Raw genomic sequence first — 20,710 nt, 5'->3', positions numbered from 1 at the left:
AAAGAAATACACCAGAATGCTAACAGTAAAAAAAAAAACAAAAACAAAAACAAAAAACCTAAACTGTTTCTTTTTTTCTTATTTTCTGAATATATATTTCCTTAAGTAAGAGAATGGGAGAATGATTTCCTTGCAGTATCTTCTGGTTTTTATGGAAACACACAGAGGTTAAAATACTATTTTCTTATTTTAGCAAGCATAGGAAACTTTGGGAGACTCTAATGCAGTATTAATATTGCTACATATTCCTTTTCCACTGAGTCCATTATGCATTATCAAGAATAAATTGGCCCATGCCTAGCTGGCTCAGCCAGTGGAGTGTGCGACTCTTGATCTCAGGGTTGTGAGTTTGAGCCCCATGTTGCGTGCAGAGGTCACTTAAAAAAAAAAAATCTTTAAAAAGAAAAGAGAATAAATTGCCCCAATTAAATGACATATGAAGACAGGTAACTCTTAGAATGTTTATTAAATGAGTGATTTACAAGAAGGACATTGATGAATAAAGGTAAAATTTTTCAGTCAGTAAACATGAGATTTAAATGTCTAAGGGTTCATATTCAATTTCATTTTTTTAAATCTTCCCCTGTAAGATTATATCATTGTGTGTGAAGCACTGGTGAGATCTATGTCACCAGAAATTCCCAGTTTGCTGATTTCGTGGAGATTTTTCATCCGATGATTGTACTGCAACAAGTGAGCATCATTGACCGCAACTTTGAAGTGGTCAGATTCAACCAGCACTTGTATCTGAAATGGCACATACACAAAACTGTTAGGAATGCTCATTTATGTCAAAACCAGTCTGGCTTGAGCTAAGAATGTCCCATAGTTCATCTGTATGATCATCTGTGGAACTGACTGAACTCCAAAGAAGTGACTTTGCAGTCAAAATAGACTCCAGATATTTAAAGATTTAAGCAAAAGAAAGTGAAAAAAATGATAAAGGTGAAGCTATAAAGGAAAAGTTTAATAATGTGTCTACATAAAAACAAAGTCTTTGTATGCCCAACACCTAAAAGTAAAAATACAAACACACCAAGTGTTGGTGAGGATGTGTAGAAAAAGGAACCCTTGAGCATGGGAATGTAAATTGGTGCAGCCACTGTGGAAAACACTATGGAGGTTCCTCAAAACATTAAAGACAGAAATACTATATGATCCAGTAATTTCACTACTGGGTATTCACCCAAAGAAAATGAAAAACACTAGTTCAAGAAGATATATGCACCCCTATGTTTACTGCAGCATTATTTATAATAGCCAAGATATGGAAGCAACACAAGTGTGTATCCGTAGATGAACAGATAAAGATGTGGTATATATATACAATAGAATATTACTCAGCTATTAAAAAGAATGAAATTTTGCTGTTGGCAGCAATGCAGACAGACCTAGAGTGTATTATGCTAAATGCAATAAGTCAGATAGGGGCGCCTGGGTGGCTCAGGCGGTTAAGTGTCCGACTTCAGCTCAGGTCATGACCTTACGGTTCATGAGTTCAAGCCCCGTGTTGGGCCCTGTGCTGGCAGCTTGGAGCCTGGAGACTGCTTTGGTTTCTGTCTCTGTCTCTCTCTGCCCCTCCCCTGCTCGTGCTGCCTCTCTCTCTCTCTCAAAAATAAATAAACGTTGAAAATTAAAAAAAAAAAAAGAGAAAGACAAATACCATGATTTCATTTACTGCAATCTAAAAAACAATTCAAAGAAAGAAACAAATGAACAAAAAGCAGAAACAGACCCATAAATACAGAAAACAAACTGGTGGTTGCCAGAGGGGAGAGGGATACAGGGATGGACAACATGGTTGAAGGGGAGTGGGAGGTACAGGCTTCCAGTTATGGGATGAATAAGTCACTGGGATAAAAGGTGCAACATAGGGAATACAGTCAATGGTACTGTAATAGTGTTGTATGGTGACACATGGTAGCTGCATTTGTGAGCACAGCATGACACATAGAGATGTTGATCACTATGTTGTATACCTGAAACTAACGTAACACTGTATGTCAATTGTACTTCAATAAATAAATAAACATACTAAAGTAGAACTCCTCTAGTAAAGTGGCAAATGCCGTGAAGATCAATAACAACCAGTTCTGGAAAGAGCAGTGGGAACACTTCCCAATAATTAGTAGCGAGCACATTTATCCTTACATCCTTTTGGAAGCGGCACTTTGGCAATATCTTACCTAAATTTTAAATATGTACACTTGTGGAATAAAATTATTCTTCTAGGAAGCAAAGATATGGACAGTTATTACAGTATTTTAGTAAAACAAGCCTTCCAGGTTTTATTCATTTAGAATATTTACATACTTCAAATTATCAATAGGGTACTTGTTGAATTATCACATATCTCAATAGTTGAAATACTATTAAGTAACCATGTTTTATTTGCTTGTTTTTGAAAGAAAGCGTGTGAGAGAGCACGAGCAGGGGAGGGGCAGAGGGAGAAGAAGAGAGAGAATCTTAAGCAGGCTCCACGCGCAGTGTGAGGTCATAACCTGAGCCAAAATCAAGAGGCAGACACTTAACCGACTGAGCCACCCAGGAGCCTCTGTTTTGTTTTGTTTTTTATTTTTTATTTATTTATTTTTTTAACATTTATTTATTTTTGAGACAGAGAGAGACAGAGCATGAACGGGGGAGGGTCAGAGAGAGGGAGACACAGAATCCGAAACAGGCTCCAGGCTCCGAACTGTCAGCACAGAGCCCGATGTGGGGCTTGAACTCACAGACCGCGAGATCATGACCTGAGCTGAAGTCGGCCGCTTAACCGACTGAGCCACCCAGGCGCCCCTTGTTTTGTTTTTTAAAGAAGGCTTCACATCCACAGCACAGAGCCCAACATAGGGCTTGAACTCACAACCCTGAGATTAAGACCTGAGCTGAGATCAAGAGTCAGACACTTAACTGACTGAGCCATCTAAGTGCCCCTAAGTAAAAATGTTCTACTATGAAAAGATGTCCACCGAATGTAGAATATGGTCTTTATAGGTCCCTGCCCTTGAGGAGTTTACAGTCTAGCTATTAGTAGACTCTCTACTCTACAAACCACTCTACTCTGAACGCAACACTGTGGGCCTAATATTTGTTGCAGCAGTGCTTAAAAATGAAAAGTATGTTGGGATGCCTGGTTGGCTTAGGCAGTAGAGCATGTGACTTTTGATCTCAGGGTCATGAGTTCAGGGGTAGAAATTACTTAATAAAAGTTTTTTTTTTTTTTTTTTTCAACGTTTATTTATTTTTGGGACAGAGAGAGACAGAGCACGAATGGGGGAGGGGCAGAGAGAGAGGGAGACACAGAATCGGAAACAGGCTCCAGGCTCTGAGCCGTCAGCACAGAGCCCGACGCGGGGCTCGAACTCACGGACCGCGAGATCGTGACCTGGCTGAAGTCGGACGCTTAACCGACTGCGCCACCCAGGCGCCCCAATAAAAGTTTTTTTAAATAAAGTAGATAAATAGTGTGTTGTATGTCATAGAAAATACTAGAAAGATACCAAGTTGCAACCTTTGTGAGGTTGGGGGAAAGGAGAAACGATGGAGAACTTTTTAATTTGAAAACCTATACATCTTTTCATAAAGCAAACATGCATTAATTTTAGAACTTAACAAAATTAGTTTTGATTGCTATGCCAACTACGCTGTATTAAAGAACTAAATCTCAGCCCAACTGTACCATCAAGACTTTCTGCCTTTTTTATTAAAGATGCTATTTTTCTCATTTCCAGAAAAGCTTAAACTCAAAGGTGTAGCAACAGGGACGATGGTGAAATGCGTGAATGGAGTTGGGGAGTGTGCGAGTCCTGCTGAGCCTGGTCCTAAGATGAGGAGCAGATGTTCTAGTTAGGTCTCCCGGGACAGTTGATAAAAAATTCAGTTCAAATGCATTGTGGTTTTAGAGTGATTCCCCATGAAAAATATACATTATCAATATATAATAGTAGCAATAACTTACTTTGAATGGTTTACCACTTTCAAATGGGAAAGTTGATTGTCTTTCTTCCTTTCCCCATAAATTCTCCAGCTTTGTATTGCAAACAATGACTCTCTTGTTGTCCTCATTGAAGCGTGGGTTAAAGTGGAAAGCAACATCATTCCCTCTCTTGAAATCTAAAGCAAGTCTGTTTAAACCAAAGACCAGAATTAGTAAAATGATTCAAGTTGTACATATGTATCAAGTGAAGAACATAGGGTTTTTTTAATGTTTATTTATTTTTGAGACACACACAGAGAGAGAGGGGGGGCATGAGAAGGGGAGAGGACAATGAGAATTCCAGGCTCCATGCCGTCAACACAGAGCCTCACATAGGGCTCAAACCTATGAACCTTGAGATCATGACCTCAGCAGAAACCAAGAGTCAGACACTCAACCAACTGAGCCACCTAGGCGCCCCAAAGAACATATAATTTTCTAAAGAGCAAATCAGTTTATAAATTCAGGGACATTTTCTAAACAGGAAGTAAATAAACCAGAGTATGGCTTCAAATTGGAACGTATACTAGGCCAAGTATTTGATGTACTCTTGTAGTATCTGAAAGTAAGTAAGGCAGTATGTGTTCCATTGTTTTACCTCATTGTCTTTGGTCACATCATTGTATTCAGCTATCATTCCCTCTTTACTGCCTCTACTATGAAAACTCTTCAAGGTTTCCTTATGTAAGTTTAGGGCCACTTTATGCTTTACATGGCAAATAATAATGCTTACCTCTTCCCTGCCCTCCCAAGCTACTTTTAATACCTATGAAAGGCAGGCCAGTCAAATAAATAAAAGCTATCGAATACCTGCCTTCCTTATAGTTAACCAAAAACCTAAGTCCTAAAATAACAAGAATGAGACAACATAATGTTCGGTATCCTGTTGCTAAGTTGTGAGGTCATGGCGATAAATGTGTTAAACATTCCATGATGTGAGGTGGAATTAATGGAAGTCCTGGCTTAACTTTTTGACCCTATTCCTTCTCCTTGGCTGTTAATGCAAACACAAGTCCTCGGACTGTTAGAGTATTAACTCTATCCCTCAGCTTCTCAAAGTGTGCTCCCTAGAGTACTAACATCAGAATCAGCTGGTGTTCTTGTTTTAAAGCAAGGTCTACACTCTAGACCTATTAACAATGATTCCTTGGGTTGTTTCATTTGCCCAGTAACAGACATATACAGCCACAAATGTATCTTCCAATATTAAATTCACAGGGAGAGGGTCAAAACAGACGACAACAGAATTAGTATTTGACTAAAAATTCCAATGGCTGTATTTTCTCTACAGTGAAAAGGAAGATCTTGCCATCTCTGCCACCTTAAGCATTCTTTTTTTCATGTAATTCCTCACACAGATTTTGCAGAAGAAGCAACCATTTTTTTTTCTGTTTACTATCCTCTTAATCATTTCAACCAAAATTAGTTTTAATCTGCCACAGGCTCTGTCTACATCTCTAGTGTTATTGGAGCTAAAGTTTCTAATGCAATAACCCTAAATAAGGCAAACATACCAGTGTGGTTCTGTGTGATAGCGGCTGAGGAAGGAGGGCAGATATTCACAAATCGTGAGTGCCATACGCACAGGATCACGTGTGCTGGGTTCTGTGTGGTATTTGGGGAAGAAAGATGGATAAGGACGTAGACAGAGGATATATACGTTTTATAACTGGCTGTGAGACAAGCTTTATTGTTCAGGTAAGCACTGTGTTTAGAGAAGCTGTATAGGCTGGGTGGAAAGGGTAGTGGCTACCACACAGAACCAGGGAAAACTGGCTGGAGGTAGAGTAAATGAGCAATCTGAATGTAAATGATTAAGCTGGAGGCGGAGTCCAATTCCTGGTAACAGACAAGGTGGTTTCCATTAATCCATGAGGAGCAAGGTGACAGAGGCTGCTTATGGATTCTTGTATACCTGTATACATAGCTTGAATTTGTACCTTTTGTGCACTGTTTACAAAACCCAGAAACACAGATTAATTTATGGCTGCAGGAGCTTTAATGGTACCACTAACCTCAGGGACAGGTATACTGGATGTCTTCAGGATATCCTTAACCTGCTCATATTACATGTAAATAACTAGTGGTAATAACCAGAGCCAGGCATTCCAGGGCAGCCATAAATCAGCATGGATTTTCCTAAATTAGCTCAGTCTTACTCCATCCTAGCTCACCTCCATCAAACCAGTTCCAATGGCAAAGGCTGACTTATTTTGATGAAGTCTTTAACTTCTTTCCAAATCTTTAATAGTGTCTACTCAGAAGACTAGGGTTCCCCCATCCAGCCACTTAACATCTGTAGACCAGGCTGACACCATGGGAATCTGGCACTCTCCTGATGTGCCCAGTAGGAAGGCGGAAATGGCAGTGAAGCTCACCAGATCTTAGAATGCACTGTGCCATGCATGACTGCAGGGTGATCTGTACAAGTATGAGGAGAGAGTGGTATGATACGCAAGCTCTCACTAACTCAAAATTACATCCAGTGTGATCTTTGTGGTTTTGACCCTAATTTTTCATTTTTATTTATTTATTGTTTTAATGTTTATTTTTGAGAGAGAGACAGAGAAAGCGTGAGCAGGGGAGAGGCAGAGGGAGACAGAATCTGAAGCAGACTCCAGGTTCTGAGCTGTCAGCACACAGCCCAACGCGGAGCTCGAATTCAAACCGCGAGATCATGACCTGAGCCAAAGTTGGATACCCAACTGACCGAGCCACCCAGGTGCTCCTCACCCCAATTTTTGATGGGCATCTAGACATGAAATGCATGCTTGGTTTTTTAGACAATATATGGCTCAGAGTGGAGGGATGGCCAAGTATTACATTACTGAGGCTCTACTTCCCTTAAATTCTAAGGCTCTCACTGTGAGGGAAAAGCTAGTTTTTTCTGAATGGGTTTTCTGCTCTTTCTCTTTGTGCTCACAAAGGAGAACTGTTTCCTTGTGGTTCTGGGAGAAAAACAAGATTGAGCGAGGGGCACTTTGTCCCTCGGTGGGAACATACACTGACTTATGGGATAATCCCAATTCTACGGGATAGAATTCTAAATGTGTAGCTTTAGAATTTTCATTAAAATCCAAAATAGATCATTCTTTTTTTTTTTAATATATGAAATTTATTGTCAAATTGGTTTCCATACAACACCCAGTGCTCATCCCAAAAGGTGCCCTCCTCAATACCCATCACCCAACCTCCCCTCCCTCCCACCCCCCATCAACCCTCAGTTTGTTCTCAGTTTTTAACAGTCTCTTATGCTTTGGCTCTCTCCCACTCTAACCTCTTTTTTTTTTTTTTTCCTTCCCCTCCCCCATGGGTTTCTGTTAAGTTTCTCAAGATCCACATAAGAGTGAAACCATATGGTATCTGTCTTTCTCTGTATGGCTTATTTCACTTAGCATCACACTCTCCAGTTCCATCCACGTTGCTACAAAAGGCCATATTTCATTTTTTCTCATTGCCACGTAGTATTCCATTGTGTATATAAACCACAATTTCTTTATCCATTCATCAGTTGATGGACATTTAGGCTCTTTCCATAATTTGGCTATTGTTGAGAATGCTGCTATAAACATTGGGGTACAAGTGCCCCTATGCATCAGTACAGATCATTCTTTATTCAAGAGGCAATTGACAAATATGTTTGAGTTGCTAATTTTGCTCTTTACCTGTTTGCATTGGGCTTTACGGTGCCCAGAATTGTTATCAGCATGCGAGGCATGACTCCTCCAGGCAAAGGCAGGTCATAAGGCACAGTCTGGGGATAAAAAAACATGTATGTGTTAATAAAGAGTCATATTTTCTTGGGGAAAGAAAGAAAAGTATGTTGCTGAATGTGAATAACATATAATCCTAATTTAAGCCATTTTTCCAGACTCTCAGGCCACCCTGCACAGGGCCTGAAGAGATAAGGCTTCCTCCATGCACAAGCAATAGTCAAGAATAAAACCATCAGTTAATTGGTACCAAAGACAGAACATATTCCCTTTTGGAGCACTGTATTTCTCAGGAATTACTAAGACATCCCAATCTATAATTCATTCACTTGGACTATTTTTTGGAAAGGCTTAAGCTAGACCTTGCAATCAACACTAACATTTTTTGCTAGCTACTCTTTTTTTATTATTTTTATTGAGATATAATTGTATCAATTTTAGATACACAACTTTGTGCCACTCTTAAGACCTTTGTCACATAATGTACTTCACCATGGTTATTTTGCTCCCTGAGGGCAGACATTGTGTCACATTTGGGGACTTGTGAGTTCTCCTAAATTCTACTTACATGACATCAACAGGGTGCTTTGAATGTGGCAGATACTTAGCAGATACTTACTGATTTAAGATGTTAACAACAGAGGAAAGTGGGTGTAGGGTATACAGGAACTCTTTGTACTACCTTTGCAATTTTTTTGTAAATCTAGAACTTTAAATTTTTAAAGTTTAGTTTTTTTAAAGGCAGATAATTTATGTATTAAATGAACACTTTTTTATTTAATACATTCCCTAGTTCTTCCACAAAAATTTATTGGCCATCTATGTTTAAGGTGCTGTAAATATTCCCAAAACTCTCTTGGCTCTTCTCTTTTCCCTTCATAATTTCTTCCTCCTGGGTTCAACCACCACCCAAGTCTTTTCTCTCCAGGCCTTATACTTCCTCCTGAATTTGCTTACAATGCCTCATATCCAACAGGTGTGAGCTGGAATTGTCTCTTCTTCCCCATCCCCCATCAGGTCTCATTCCCGACTTCCTGTTTGGGGTTGTCCCTTGGCCGGTGCTGTAGTTGTCCATTATCAAAAACCCAGTCATCTCTGACTCCTAAGACCTAACCACTAGCTCCTGGGCTTCTTTTGTAACCTCTCTCACATCTGCCTCTTCCTTTCCACATCCTCCACGTCCCCATCTGTCTACAAATGACTAACTGTGGTCAAGGCCCTGCTCAATGCCTCCCACACTCCCAACACCTTCTCTGCACTCTCCTCCAAGCTGACCTAAAAGCAGGTCAGACGCTACCTGTGCCAGCAACCACATAGTCCTGGAAGGGTCTGATCCCATGCTACTACTAAACACTTGCCTCACATCTGTATGTTATCCCCCAACTAGTCTATACATCTGGAAGGGAAGGATCTGTGTCTGAGATGTGTCTGGAGCCCCACAGTTAGATTTTACATTTAGAATTCATTTACTAAAGTGGGTTTTAACATAAAGGGAAATTCAATCCTTAGATCACAAAATTACCTTTAGAAGGTTTTTCAAAACCACATTACCTTGGTTTCCCTACACATTCCCTCTATGACCCTGGGCAAGTTGTATGACTCTCTATTGTCCCATTTCCTCGAGTGTAAAGTAGGGATAATAACATATCTTCTAGGGTGGTTTTGGGGCTAAATGAAATCATTCACATGGAAGCACACTGCTGGTGCATGTTATGTACTCAGTGTATATTAATAATAGTAACCAAAATGTTCCCCCATTACTATGATCTTGACTTCATTTATATTAAAGCTGCTTTACAAAGGTCTTCAAAAGATACACTGACTTCTCTTTATACTAACAGTATGCATACTAAACGCAATACAAATAACTACTTTTTTCTATTGGACTGATGTACATCATGGCTGGTCCTCGAAAAGTGGCTCTAACCAGTGAATTTAAAGCTTCAGGTCTCTCTGAAGCCCTTTGCATGTCAGTGTGCAGAGCCAGCTCCCAGCCACAGCACAGCAAAGTAATGGCACCAATGCTCCAGACAATTGTTGTGTTCTTTCTTCATTAGCTTTGTCCTGATCACAATCAAGTATATGAAACAACTAACTCCATCTTACCAGTGGTCCAGCAGGGACGCCAAAGGGGCCAGCAGCAGGGTAGGCTCCAGGAGCACTTGGCTGTCCAGGAGGAGGGTAGACCCCAGGCCCACTCGGTTGCCCAGGGTGGGCTCCTGGTGCAGTTGGTGCAGGATAAGCAGGTGCTGTGGGGCCAGGGTAGGCTCCTGGAGGCACCTGTCCAGGGTAGGCTCCTGGAGGCGCCTGTCCAGGGTAGGCTCCTGGAGGTGCCTGTCCAGGGTAGGCTCCTGGAGGTGCCTGTCCAGGGTAGGCGCCTGGAGGTGCCTGTCCAGGGTAGGCACCAGGATAGGCGGCCCCTGGGTAGCCCCCTGCCCCAGCAGGTTGGTTTCCCCATGCGGCAGGCCATCCTTGAGGGTTTGGGTTTCCAGATCCAGACAAAGCATCATTAAGCTGGAAAGAAAGACGTAAACAATTACAGGAGGAAAAACATTCACAAAAACAGAATTTTCAGGAAACAGGAATATGTGATCTAAGAAGTAGAGGGATATGGTGAAGGTATGAAATTCATATCAACCAAACTTTTTCCACCTATTAAATAGTCTGCAGTTCCTAAGACTAAAATGAAACTTTGAGATTACATATGCTTCATCACTTTATTCTTTTTTTTTTTTTTTTTAGTAAGAATGTATCAGCACTGGTTCATTATTTCTAACAAGTGTACCATACTAATGTAAGACATTAACAATAGAGAAAAGTGAGCTTGGGTATACTGGAACTCTTTGTACTATCGTTGCAATTTTTCTGTAAATCTAGGACTATTTAAAATTTTTAAAGTTTAGGTTTTTTTTAAAAGGCCCGATCATGCCATTAAGTAAGTGGGATTCCAGGTTGATTACTGTCTGGGGAGGAGGGGAGCCATACAGAAAATGGAAAGTAAAACAATTTACAGTTCTCAACATGAATCGTCTTGCCATAAAGAATGCATTTTATTGATTGATTGTTATTCTAATAATGATTGCTATACTTTCTTGGCCATAGTGGGTCAATATATTAACTACGTGGTAAAGTTAACACATCTATCCAATGGCACAGACTTTTCCTTGGAGAGAACCAGGATAGCTTAATAAGAGTCTCCATCCCATTTCACAAGACCATTCCAGAAGAGGACTTTGGACAGGGGTAGTTACATTCTTAGCAGCTCTCAAAGGGCTCCTAGTCCCATTTCTAATTTCTAGCAGAACCGCAAGCCTGGCCCAGGCAGGCACAATAGGTGCATGGCCATGCACAGTGGTGTCTGATACAGGTCTGTACTTGCCTTATCTGCATTTTGATGATCATGGCTTATCAAAATCAAACAACTACATGGTTCAGATGAAAAGATGCCCTATAGCAGGTGGTCAGGGTGATGGGCCTGAGTTCCCATAGTTCAATGAATTCCATGTTTGATAGCAAAGAGTCAGCCCTGCCATATTCCCAATGTGCTGGTCAAATCCATCCCTCTTCCTTCCCTTGCCCTGATCTCAGGGAAATTGACCCCTGCAGATGGTGTTTGCCAGGCTTCCAGAGTCTGGCTAAGGGGCAGTACTGGCAAGAGATTAAAGAGTGGGAAGAAGTGAGAAGCCAGGGTATCTCTCCTTTCCTCTCTGCCTCATGGGACGTCTGCACAGCTGCTACATTTCCTGTATCACTTTATTCTTGCCTCCATCATTTCAGAGCATGGAGGGCTGCCATTTATAATTTGCCAAAGTCAGGAGCTAGCCTTCCTCTATGTAAAAGCACATACTCTCTAACTGATGTGAGAAAAACAATCACAGAAATTAGGATGCTCAGACTGCACCACACTTCCCATTGCTCATACTATTTCTCAGCTCCTGAGCATGAAATCCACTTGCTTCTGCCCCAGGCTTTTCAGTAAAGGAGTTACTATTAGTGAGTCTCAGGCCTCTATCTGCCTCGCTTTCTTCTTGAATCTGCTTCTGGAAAAACAAGACTTCAGCTAATAAGCCCTCATTGGGCAGTTAAAGCCAGAAGAAGCCAAATGGTGAGAAAATTAGAAGGGAATGTCTGGTGGTAAAGGAAAAAAAAAGTCCTCAGCCTACATGGAATATATATTAAGAAAATAAACATAAAACACTTACTGAAAAACTGTCTGCCATTTTCCTGAAAGGAGGAAAAAAAAGATAGGTTATCATTTGATCCTAGATTTGACCAGTTTCCATATCAACACAACATCACAAATAGTTCATTGGGCAGTTCTAGACAATCTATAGGCAGGCATTTTATTCCCCAGCCAGTTTATTCCCTAGATACGCCTAAATCAGTGGTGTTGGAACTACCAAAACAGCTCATCAAAGGGCAGGAATGCACTCCAGCTAGATTACCAAGCCCTATTTAATTAATAACTTTAAACTCTAATCATACTAGCCTGTGTTCTGAATCCTGAGGCCTACAAGACAGGAGAGAGAAGAACAAGGAAGAAAATGTTCTGCCCCTTTCTTTGGTAAAAACACAAACAGTCCTGGTTCATCAGTGATCCTCCACACCTTCCTTCCTGGGAGCTTTTTCCACCACCTCTTACAAAGGGTTCAGCCTCTTACAAAGGGTAATCACCCACCTCCCTTCCCGGTCCCAAGATCAGCCCCATGCCATCTTCCGGGTTTTAGGAGGAAAGCAGAGTTGACTGATTTCTACTGAGATTTGAAAACCAGTGCCCCTATGTGTAGCTACTGCCAATCATTTATTCCTCCAATGGCACATATTTATGCCTGCTCTGGGTCAGGCACTGTGTGGGCTCTTGTCTGGGTTTGAAGATGGATAGGCCAAGATCTGTATGGTCAAAGGGCTCACAGGCCAGCAGGGATCACAAGGGATCAATACTGTGACCAGACTGTGTGATGGGGCATCTCAACTAGAACTATTACTTCTAAGAGGGGAAGAGGTGGTATTGTTTGAGCTAAGCCTTAAAGGAGAGGTGAGATCAGATGTGGAGCAATGAAAATGAAAGGCAGGCACAAGATGCCTCTTTTCTTCCCCCTTTCTTCCTTTTTTTATTTCAAGATATTTTTTATTCCAAATGAAACTCCAGCAGTATAACAAACAAGGGTGTGAAGAAAAAAAAAAAAAAAAGAGGAGAGGAGATGAGAGGAGAGTCAGACAATGTGGAGGAAAATATTTTTGGGTAGGATGATACCAAACAGAGTTGGCTTTGCCCAAAGCTGACTCCAGGGGAGGCCTTGACGTATCACTCCTGCTTTCTCCTGCTCCTCTCCCTGAGCCATGGCTCTAACCATAGAAGATATTTCACACGTATCCCTGCTGCAGGTGCTCTGGCAGTGAGGGGAGGACGACAACCTGGGACTCCTGAGGGCCTGGGTGAGTTTTCTCGGATCAGGATCACCTGCCAAAGTGACCTGGCCCTTAAACAATCAGACTCTCTTTTTCCTTGAGTTGCTCACTTGTGAGATTTACTAAATTATTTTAAGAAATGACATTACCCCAAGAGATCCTAATTGATATGTCCTAAAATTGTAAAATATTACACTTTTTGGTTAAAAAAAAAAAAAGGCAGAACCCCTCCTAGGACTTAATATCCTTCCTTCATTTATACATACCAGATACCTTATCAAACTCTGCTGTTACTTATACCCAGTTAAATGTTACCTCCTACTGATTTTTTCTGCACATCTCCTTTTTAATCTCGGCATTCTCAAACATATTTGGAAGCAGTTTAAGCATATCACCGTGTCCATCTTCTAAAGTGGAAAACTGCTGGCAGTTTGGCTAGGAAGTCACAGTGACGCTCCCAGGGCTTATATTCATGTGTTTCTTGTAGCATTTGATCTTTTAAAGCAGAAGTCAGGTGCTCCTCTGCTGGTGTTCCTTCCTTAAAAGGCTACCACTGCTTAGAAAAGTGTGCTGCCACCGCAAGAGGAACTTGAGAGAAGAGTTGTTACAGAAAAGGGGGAAAAAAGGATGTCTCTTATTTTTAATTTTTTTTATTTATTTTTATTTTTTAATGTTTTTTGAGAGAGAGAGAGAGAGAGAGAGAGAGAGAGAGCGAGCAGGGCACAGAGAGGGAGACACAGAATCCAAAGCAGGCTCCAGGCTCTGAGCTACAGCACAGAGGGCTCGAACTCACAGACCGTGAGATCATGACCTGAGCTGAAGTCGGACGTTTACTGACCGAGTCACCCAGACGCCCCTAAAGATTTTATTTTTAGGACTCTCTACACCCAAAGTGGGGCTCAAACTCACAATTCTGAGATCAAGGGCTGCATGCTCTACTGACTGAGCCAGCCAGGCGCCCTAGAAGGGACATTTCTTAAGAAAGCAAAGACTCTCGTTTTGGACAGCAGTAGGAAATAATCTTGAACTTCAAGGTGGGCAGAGAGTTCAGTTCCTTTGATCACACAAACTTTTCTTCCATTCCTAGGCAACATGCCAAAGACCCAGATTTATAACTTTATACATATTGTTGACTTCTCTTAAATATCCCCATTCGGCAAAGGCTTTTTCACAGTCTCAGCACCACTAACGTTTCAGGTCAGATACACTGTCAGAGTCAGAGCTGCCCTGAACATTACAGGATGTAGAACAGCATTCTTGGCTTCAATATACAAGATGTCAGTAGCACAATACCCCCCCTCCCCATTGTGACAACCAGAAATGTCTTCAGACATTACCAAATATCCTGGGGGCAGGGGAGGGAGGGCAAAATTGTGCCTGGTTGAGTAAACACTTTAAGCTGATTAGTGTGTATATCCCTCCAAAAATGTAGATATACAGGTCAATAAAAGCCAAAAAGTTATTTTCAATAGTTAAAACCAGCTAAATCTGGGGGTGCCTGGGTGGTTCAGTCAGCTAAGCGTCTGATTCTTGATCTCGGCTCAGGTCATGATCTCCTGGTTTGTGGGATGGAGCCCACGTCTGGCTCTATGCTGACAGTCAACCTGGGGCCTGCTTAGGATTCTCTCTCTCCCTCTCTCTCTGACCCTCTCCTGCTCGCACTTGCTCTCTCTCTAAAAACAAATAAATAAACTTAAAAAAAAAAAACTAGCTAAATCTGTACCATTGGCCTTATAAAGTATCTTATTAATATAACACCTATCAAACTAAGATGTGTTTAAAGGCTGACTAAAACCAGAAACTAAAGACAGCATTTCCAAAAAAAAAGACAGCATTTCCAAAATTTAACATTTCTTCCTAAAGTCTCTGCTGGAGCATATTCAGCTTATTTCCAGCTCCAACCAAAACAATTTGAGAAACAAAGCAGATTTCAATTTCTTTCCACTGTGTTTCACATAAAGCCTTGGGTGACAGTTTGGATTGTGTTGTGACACATTAGACAAGCCCATTAGAATAATGAAATCCTGCATTAGTGTGGTACTTTTTGGTTTATGAAGCACTTTCCCATACCTTTCCTATTTTCATTCTGATAATAATCTTATAAGATTTTCAGGGGAAGGTTAATATTCCCACTTTAGAGGTGAGGAAACAGAGGCTTAGAAAGCTAATATGGTGGCCCAAAGTCATTCCGTCCTTGGCAGGCCAACAACCAAGGGTCCAAGGACCCTCACTCTTAATTCAAACTCATTTTATACTAATGTAAAATCTTCACTCTTTGAAATTTTAAAATATAGTCCTTAAAAAGTGTTTATTACTTCACTTAGAAATTAATTCTCTGGCTTATTCACTCAGAACTACATAACATGTTGAAACTATAAACAAATTTAAAACGATCATGTTTTTGTCAGAAAAAGCTGGGTGACTCATTCAGTGAGCTCCAACACTCACTGTATCCAATACCGAATACAACGATGACATTTTGCACAGTCATTTTACTAATTATAACCATATTTAAACCAATAAAGTGTACTTTTCCAAAAACTGGGTATGCACTGTTTTGCTATCTTAATTCTCAACCAACAGATCTCTTTTTTGAAAAAGTTTATAACCAATGCTTTTTTGAAATCTAGCAACCATAGAACTTTAAAAAAAAAAAAAACTATTTGGATAAAAGTCTTCTTTTTTTTTTTTCTTTTTTTTTTTTTTTCAGCGTTTATTTATTTTTGGGACAGAGAGAGACAGAGCATGAACGGGCGAGGGGCAGAGAGAGAGGGAGACACAGAATCGGAAACAGGCTCCAGGCTCTGAGCCATCAGCCCAGAGCCCGACGCGGGGCTCGAACTCATGGACCGCGAGATCATGACCTGGCTGAAGTCGGACGCTTAACCGACTGCGCCACCCAGGCGCCCCTGGATAAAAGTCTTCTTAGTTGCCTGGAAAAATTCTTTCTTTCTTTCTTTTTAGATGGATTTATATAAAGAGATAATTAAATGAAAAAAAAAAAAAAAACTTCTCACCCTACAGATGCTATAGATATATGAACTCTATCCTGCCATTCCCAGAATCAGAGAATTTAGAAGCTCCAGAAAAGAAACTATATCAAAGACAAAACAAAACACTGAGGAAGTACTACCTGGGTCTTCATATTTGGAAAAACCTACAGGAAGTAGTTCAGTGTTGCTTTGGAATAAGGAATTTAAACATGAGTCATAATGCAGACCATTTTAATTGGCTGTTAATTGTACTTTACCCTCTAATAAAGAGTAGCTATCTACTGTACTAGGCTATTCTAGGCCCACCTAGCAATTAGTCCAGTAGTCAGGGTTCCTGGGAGCACTTCTGAAATTTCTGCTCACAAAGGGCCTTGACCTTTATACGAGCTGAAAGAGAAGTGGATCATGAATGTATTTCCTCAGAACCCCAAGGCACTGCCCACACTCCTCTCCGAAGAATACAGGAGGCAGTTGCCGAAACATGGAACAGGGCTTGAGGAAAATCCACTTTCCAAGGCCAAATTCGGTGATGCTGAGTTGGAATAAAGGAAACTGGTCCTTTACTAGGATTTCCTTCTTATCATAGTTCCTCAGCATCAAGGAAGGTAAAGTTACCTTGCGCCTCTCAGTTACTGATTTTTCCCCCTATGGAAAAGCTGAACATCAATCAAGAGAGAACACATGATACTTAGTCAGCAGCAAATTGGAAGTTTATAGCAAGCACTGTTCTGGCAGGCTTACCACTCAGAATTTAATGAGAAGAACCAGTTCAGGAACTAGATACCAAATGCTAACTCAGCTGTCCTCAGGAGGAGCCTGTTTCCCAAACTATCACAGGAAAGAGAGGCTATGGTTTAGATAAGTTACCATGAGTCTCGGATACATTAACTTTATAAGCCAATCTTATTTAAGGTCAACATGAGATGCTCAAGTTATAACATATGAATATAAGTCTCTGCTGCAGTTAAGATTTAGAGTCTAGGGGCACCTGGCTGGCTCAGCCGGTTAAGCATCTGGCTTCAGCTCAGGTCATGATCTCATAGTTCCTGAGTTCGAGCCCCACATCAGGCTCTGAGCTGACAGCACAGAGCCTGCTTGAGATTCCCTACCTCTCTCTCTGCCCCCTCCCTGACTCATGCCTCCCCCCGCCCCATCTCTAAATAAACAAACAAACAAACAAACAAACTTAAAAAAAAAGATTTAGAGTCTGCCTGATGAGATGCTAGGCAAATAAGTACCTAAGTTATAGGAGAGACCAATACTGGCCTTTTGACGTCACTAGCAATAAGTAAAAAGTCTTTATATTAAAGCACCTCTTGGGGTTCAGGTCATGATCTCATGGTTCCGGATTTCATGGTTCATGAGTTAGAGCCCCATGTTGGGCTTTGTGCCAACAGCTCAGAGCCTGAAGCCTGCTTCAGATTTGGTGTCTCCCTCTCTCTGTCCTTCCCCTACTTGCTCTCTCTCTCTCTCTCAAAAGTAAAACATTAAAAAAATAAATAAGTAAAGCACTTATGTATATTTGTAGCATAGTGAAATATTGATTAAAGACCTCTGAACAGAGTGAGACTTGCCTATTCCATTGAAAAAAAGCTAGCTTTGGGGGTCAGTCTATCAGGCAGACTGCCCCCTCTTCTGCTACTTAAGTAACGTGGTGAGGCATTCGTCTAACACTTTTAAGCTCAACACATTCAAAAACCATCATCAAACTTTTCCCCAGAACATGCTGATTCTAAGTGTAACCCCCAAACATTATGAATTTAGGAAGCAGTTCCAATCTTCCAAAGAACACAGATGAACTTTTTCCATTCCTTTCCCAGAATCCGAGAAACAGATTGGGTCACTGCGGTTCACCTGTCCTTACTGTCCAGAGACCCAACTCCCAGGAGTCACTTTACAAACATTCCACAGTATCTGGACTAGCAATCACTAACTTGACGGGGGGGGGGGGGGGGGTCTCACCTTACGTGTCCCCTATGTGACTCTCTGGCATTAAGGTCCTACTCCTCAGAATGGACACGTTTTAGTGTTTTTATGTAAGGAACTGATAATTCAGAATACATCTTCATACATGTCTTAAGAGCTGCCCCCAGCTGGAGCTCTGCACTTTTGGGCCACCATTCTGCCACACCCTACACGTCCTCAGCACAGATCCGGGATGTTAATGCCCAAGTTAGCCAATCTGGGCAGGGATGAGTCACCGATTTGCAAAAGCTTAAGATGTGCGGTCTTCGCCAAGCCGGGCACATGCCCACTCAGGCCCCGGGGCATCACCATTTTCTGAGGGATCAGCACCCCGAGAGCCGCTGCAGCCCCTGCCGCCGCCAGGCCTGCTGGAAGAGCCCCAGCGCCCCACAGCCAGATGCAGCGGCCGCGCAGCCCAGTCCCGGGGCGCAGGAGCCGCCTCCAGAGTCCCTGGGCAGGCTCCCCACCTCCCGCGAAGGGGGACCGGCTTCCTAACCCCGAACTGGAACCCCGGCGCGCAGCGGGAGGGCGGGACGCCGTGGTCGAGCCTCCCAGTCTCTGCGGAGGGTGACCTGCGCCCCGGCGGGTGGTCCGCGGATACACCCAGGGCCCGCGGATACACCCAGGGCCCGCCGATACACCCAGGGCCCGCCGACACACCCAGGGCCCGCCCAGCAAAGTGCCTGAGTGTGTGCAAAGCGCCGCTAACTTTCCCGGAGTCGCACACCGCTCCCTCCAGGGCTCGCAGGCTACGGCCCCTGCCCAGGACGGCTCCCCCAGCTCCGCCCGCGGCCCTCCGCCTCTCCGCGCCCACCCGCGGCCCCCGGCCCCCGACCCCCGACCCCCGCGCGGGCGCTCTCGCCCCTGCCCCGTCGGGGCCGACAGCAGGCTCCGTCCCCGTCCCCCGTCCCCAGGCGCCCCCGCCACTCACCCCACAGCCCAGCGCTCCCTAGTTAGCTTGCTGCGGGGGGCAACTTCAAGCGACCTGGTACGATCCCTGGCGGGGCGGTGGCTCCGCGCCTCAAATAGTCCCGGCCGGCCCGCCTCTCCCGGGGCGGGACCTCCACCCACACACACCCGGGCCTCTCCCTGCCGTGGGGCCGGGCACTGCCCCACCGCACACCCGGCGCCGCAGTGGCTCCTGACCTGGAGAGACCCCCAGCCCCGCAGCCTCCAGTCGGTCTCCTGCGCCCGCCCCCCTCGAGACCTGGAATTGTGGCCACGTTCACCGCCCTGTCTCCAGATTCACCTGGTCACTCCTCAGACCGAGACAGAGTCTGCGAAGCTTTCAGAGTATGCTTATTTAACGCTTTGCTTGCTGGCTTGTTTTAACCATGTTTGCTTATTTGCTGCCTGAATTAAGGACACTCTCCTCTCTGCATTTATTTTCCCTAAACCCTCTCTCAGTATCAAAGCCTTTCCTAGAAGTGCACGGTGACTCGTGTCACTGGGAGGGCGCTGGCAAGTTTTCTGAGGTGCTGGGTGAGATAGGTGGGAGGGAGGGAGGGCCGCGGGCGGAGGTCCCGGTTCTTGGCCCTGCATTCATTCACTTTCTGAACTGTGATGTGGGTGCTACCTCGCTCTGACGGCCCTAAATTACTTTTGCTTGTTTGCTCCCCACATCTTACCCAGTGTTTGGTGTGTAATAAGTTCTCCCTAAATATTTTTTTTCATGAATGAATGAAATAATGAATACCTTCCTAGAAAGTCTTTGTTTCCCCAAAGGTTGGGCAGGGTCCTGATGAAGGAGGAACATTTTTTTTTTTAATGTTTACTCATTTTTGAGAGAGAGATTGAGAGAGAGAGAGAGAGAGAGACAGAAGAAGAATTAGTGGGGGAGGGGCAGAGAGAGAGGGAGACAGAGAATTCCAAGCAGGCTCCAGGCTCTGAGCTGTCAGCACAGAGCCTGAGGTGGGGCTTGAGTCCATGAACCTTGACATCATGACCTGTGTCAAAGTCAGCTGCTTAACCGACTGTGCCACCCAGGCGCCCCTGAAGGAGGAACAGTTTAAACACAAAAGTCTTTGGTAGAGGCAGGAATAGGATAAAGCTACCACTCTAAGAAAACTTCTTACAACAAATAGTGATTCTTGCAAGAGAAAAGGTATTTATTTGGTATCATTTCACTGAATAATAGCTGAGTGAAATGGTTAAGGATGCCTAAGATGAATTTTTTAAAGTTCTGATATCTACTCACAAAAATCAACTCAAAATGGATTAAAGACTTAATTGTAAGACCTCAAAACAAAATTCCTAGAAGGAAACAAGACAAAAGCTCCTTGACATTGGTTATGGCAATGTTTTTTTGGATAAGACTCCAAAGTACAAGCAACAAAAGCAAAAATGAACAAGTGGGACTACATCAAACTAGCAAGCTGCATAGCAAAAGAAATAATCAGTAAATGAAAAAACACCCTAAAAAATGAGAGAAAATATTTGTAAACTATGTATCTGATAAGAGGTTAGTCTTCAAATTATATAAGGATCTCATAGAACTCTATAGCAAACAACAATAACAAAAACAAACAACAACAACAAAAAACAAATAACCCTATTTAAAGAATGGGCAAAGGACCTGAACCAGACAGTTTTCCAAAGAAGACATCTGACCAACAGGTACCTGAAAAGGCACCCAGCATCACTAATTATCAGGG

General features: G+C 42.7%; 1 protein-coding gene across 1 annotated transcript; it reads right to left on the bottom strand.

Annotated features, from left to right (window-relative positions):
• Window positions 1-447: 447 nt before the first annotated feature.
• On the bottom strand, window positions 448-19,078 carry LGALS3 (galectin 3). The gene is made up of 6 exons (XM_030319158.1): window positions 18,988-19,078; window positions 11,892-11,913; window positions 9,796-10,203; window positions 7,642-7,730; window positions 3,959-4,124; window positions 448-747 (listed from the first exon to the last, which is right to left on the bottom strand). The coding sequence occupies exons 2-6, from the start codon at window positions 11,907-11,909 to the stop codon at window positions 592-594; spliced, it is 837 nt and encodes a 278-aa protein (XP_030175018.1). The 5' UTR covers window positions 11,910-11,913; window positions 18,988-19,078; the 3' UTR covers window positions 448-591.
• Between the last annotated feature and the right edge of the window lie 1,632 nt (window positions 19,079-20,710).

This window comes from Lynx canadensis, chromosome B3, assembly GCF_007474595.2.
Source record: "Lynx canadensis isolate LIC74 chromosome B3, mLynCan4.pri.v2, whole genome shotgun sequence".
In the NCBI taxonomy this organism is placed as follows: domain Eukaryota; kingdom Metazoa; phylum Chordata; class Mammalia; order Carnivora; family Felidae; genus Lynx; species Lynx canadensis.
Note: the sequence above shows the minus strand (reverse complement) of the source record. Positions and strands in the feature narration are given on the sequence as shown.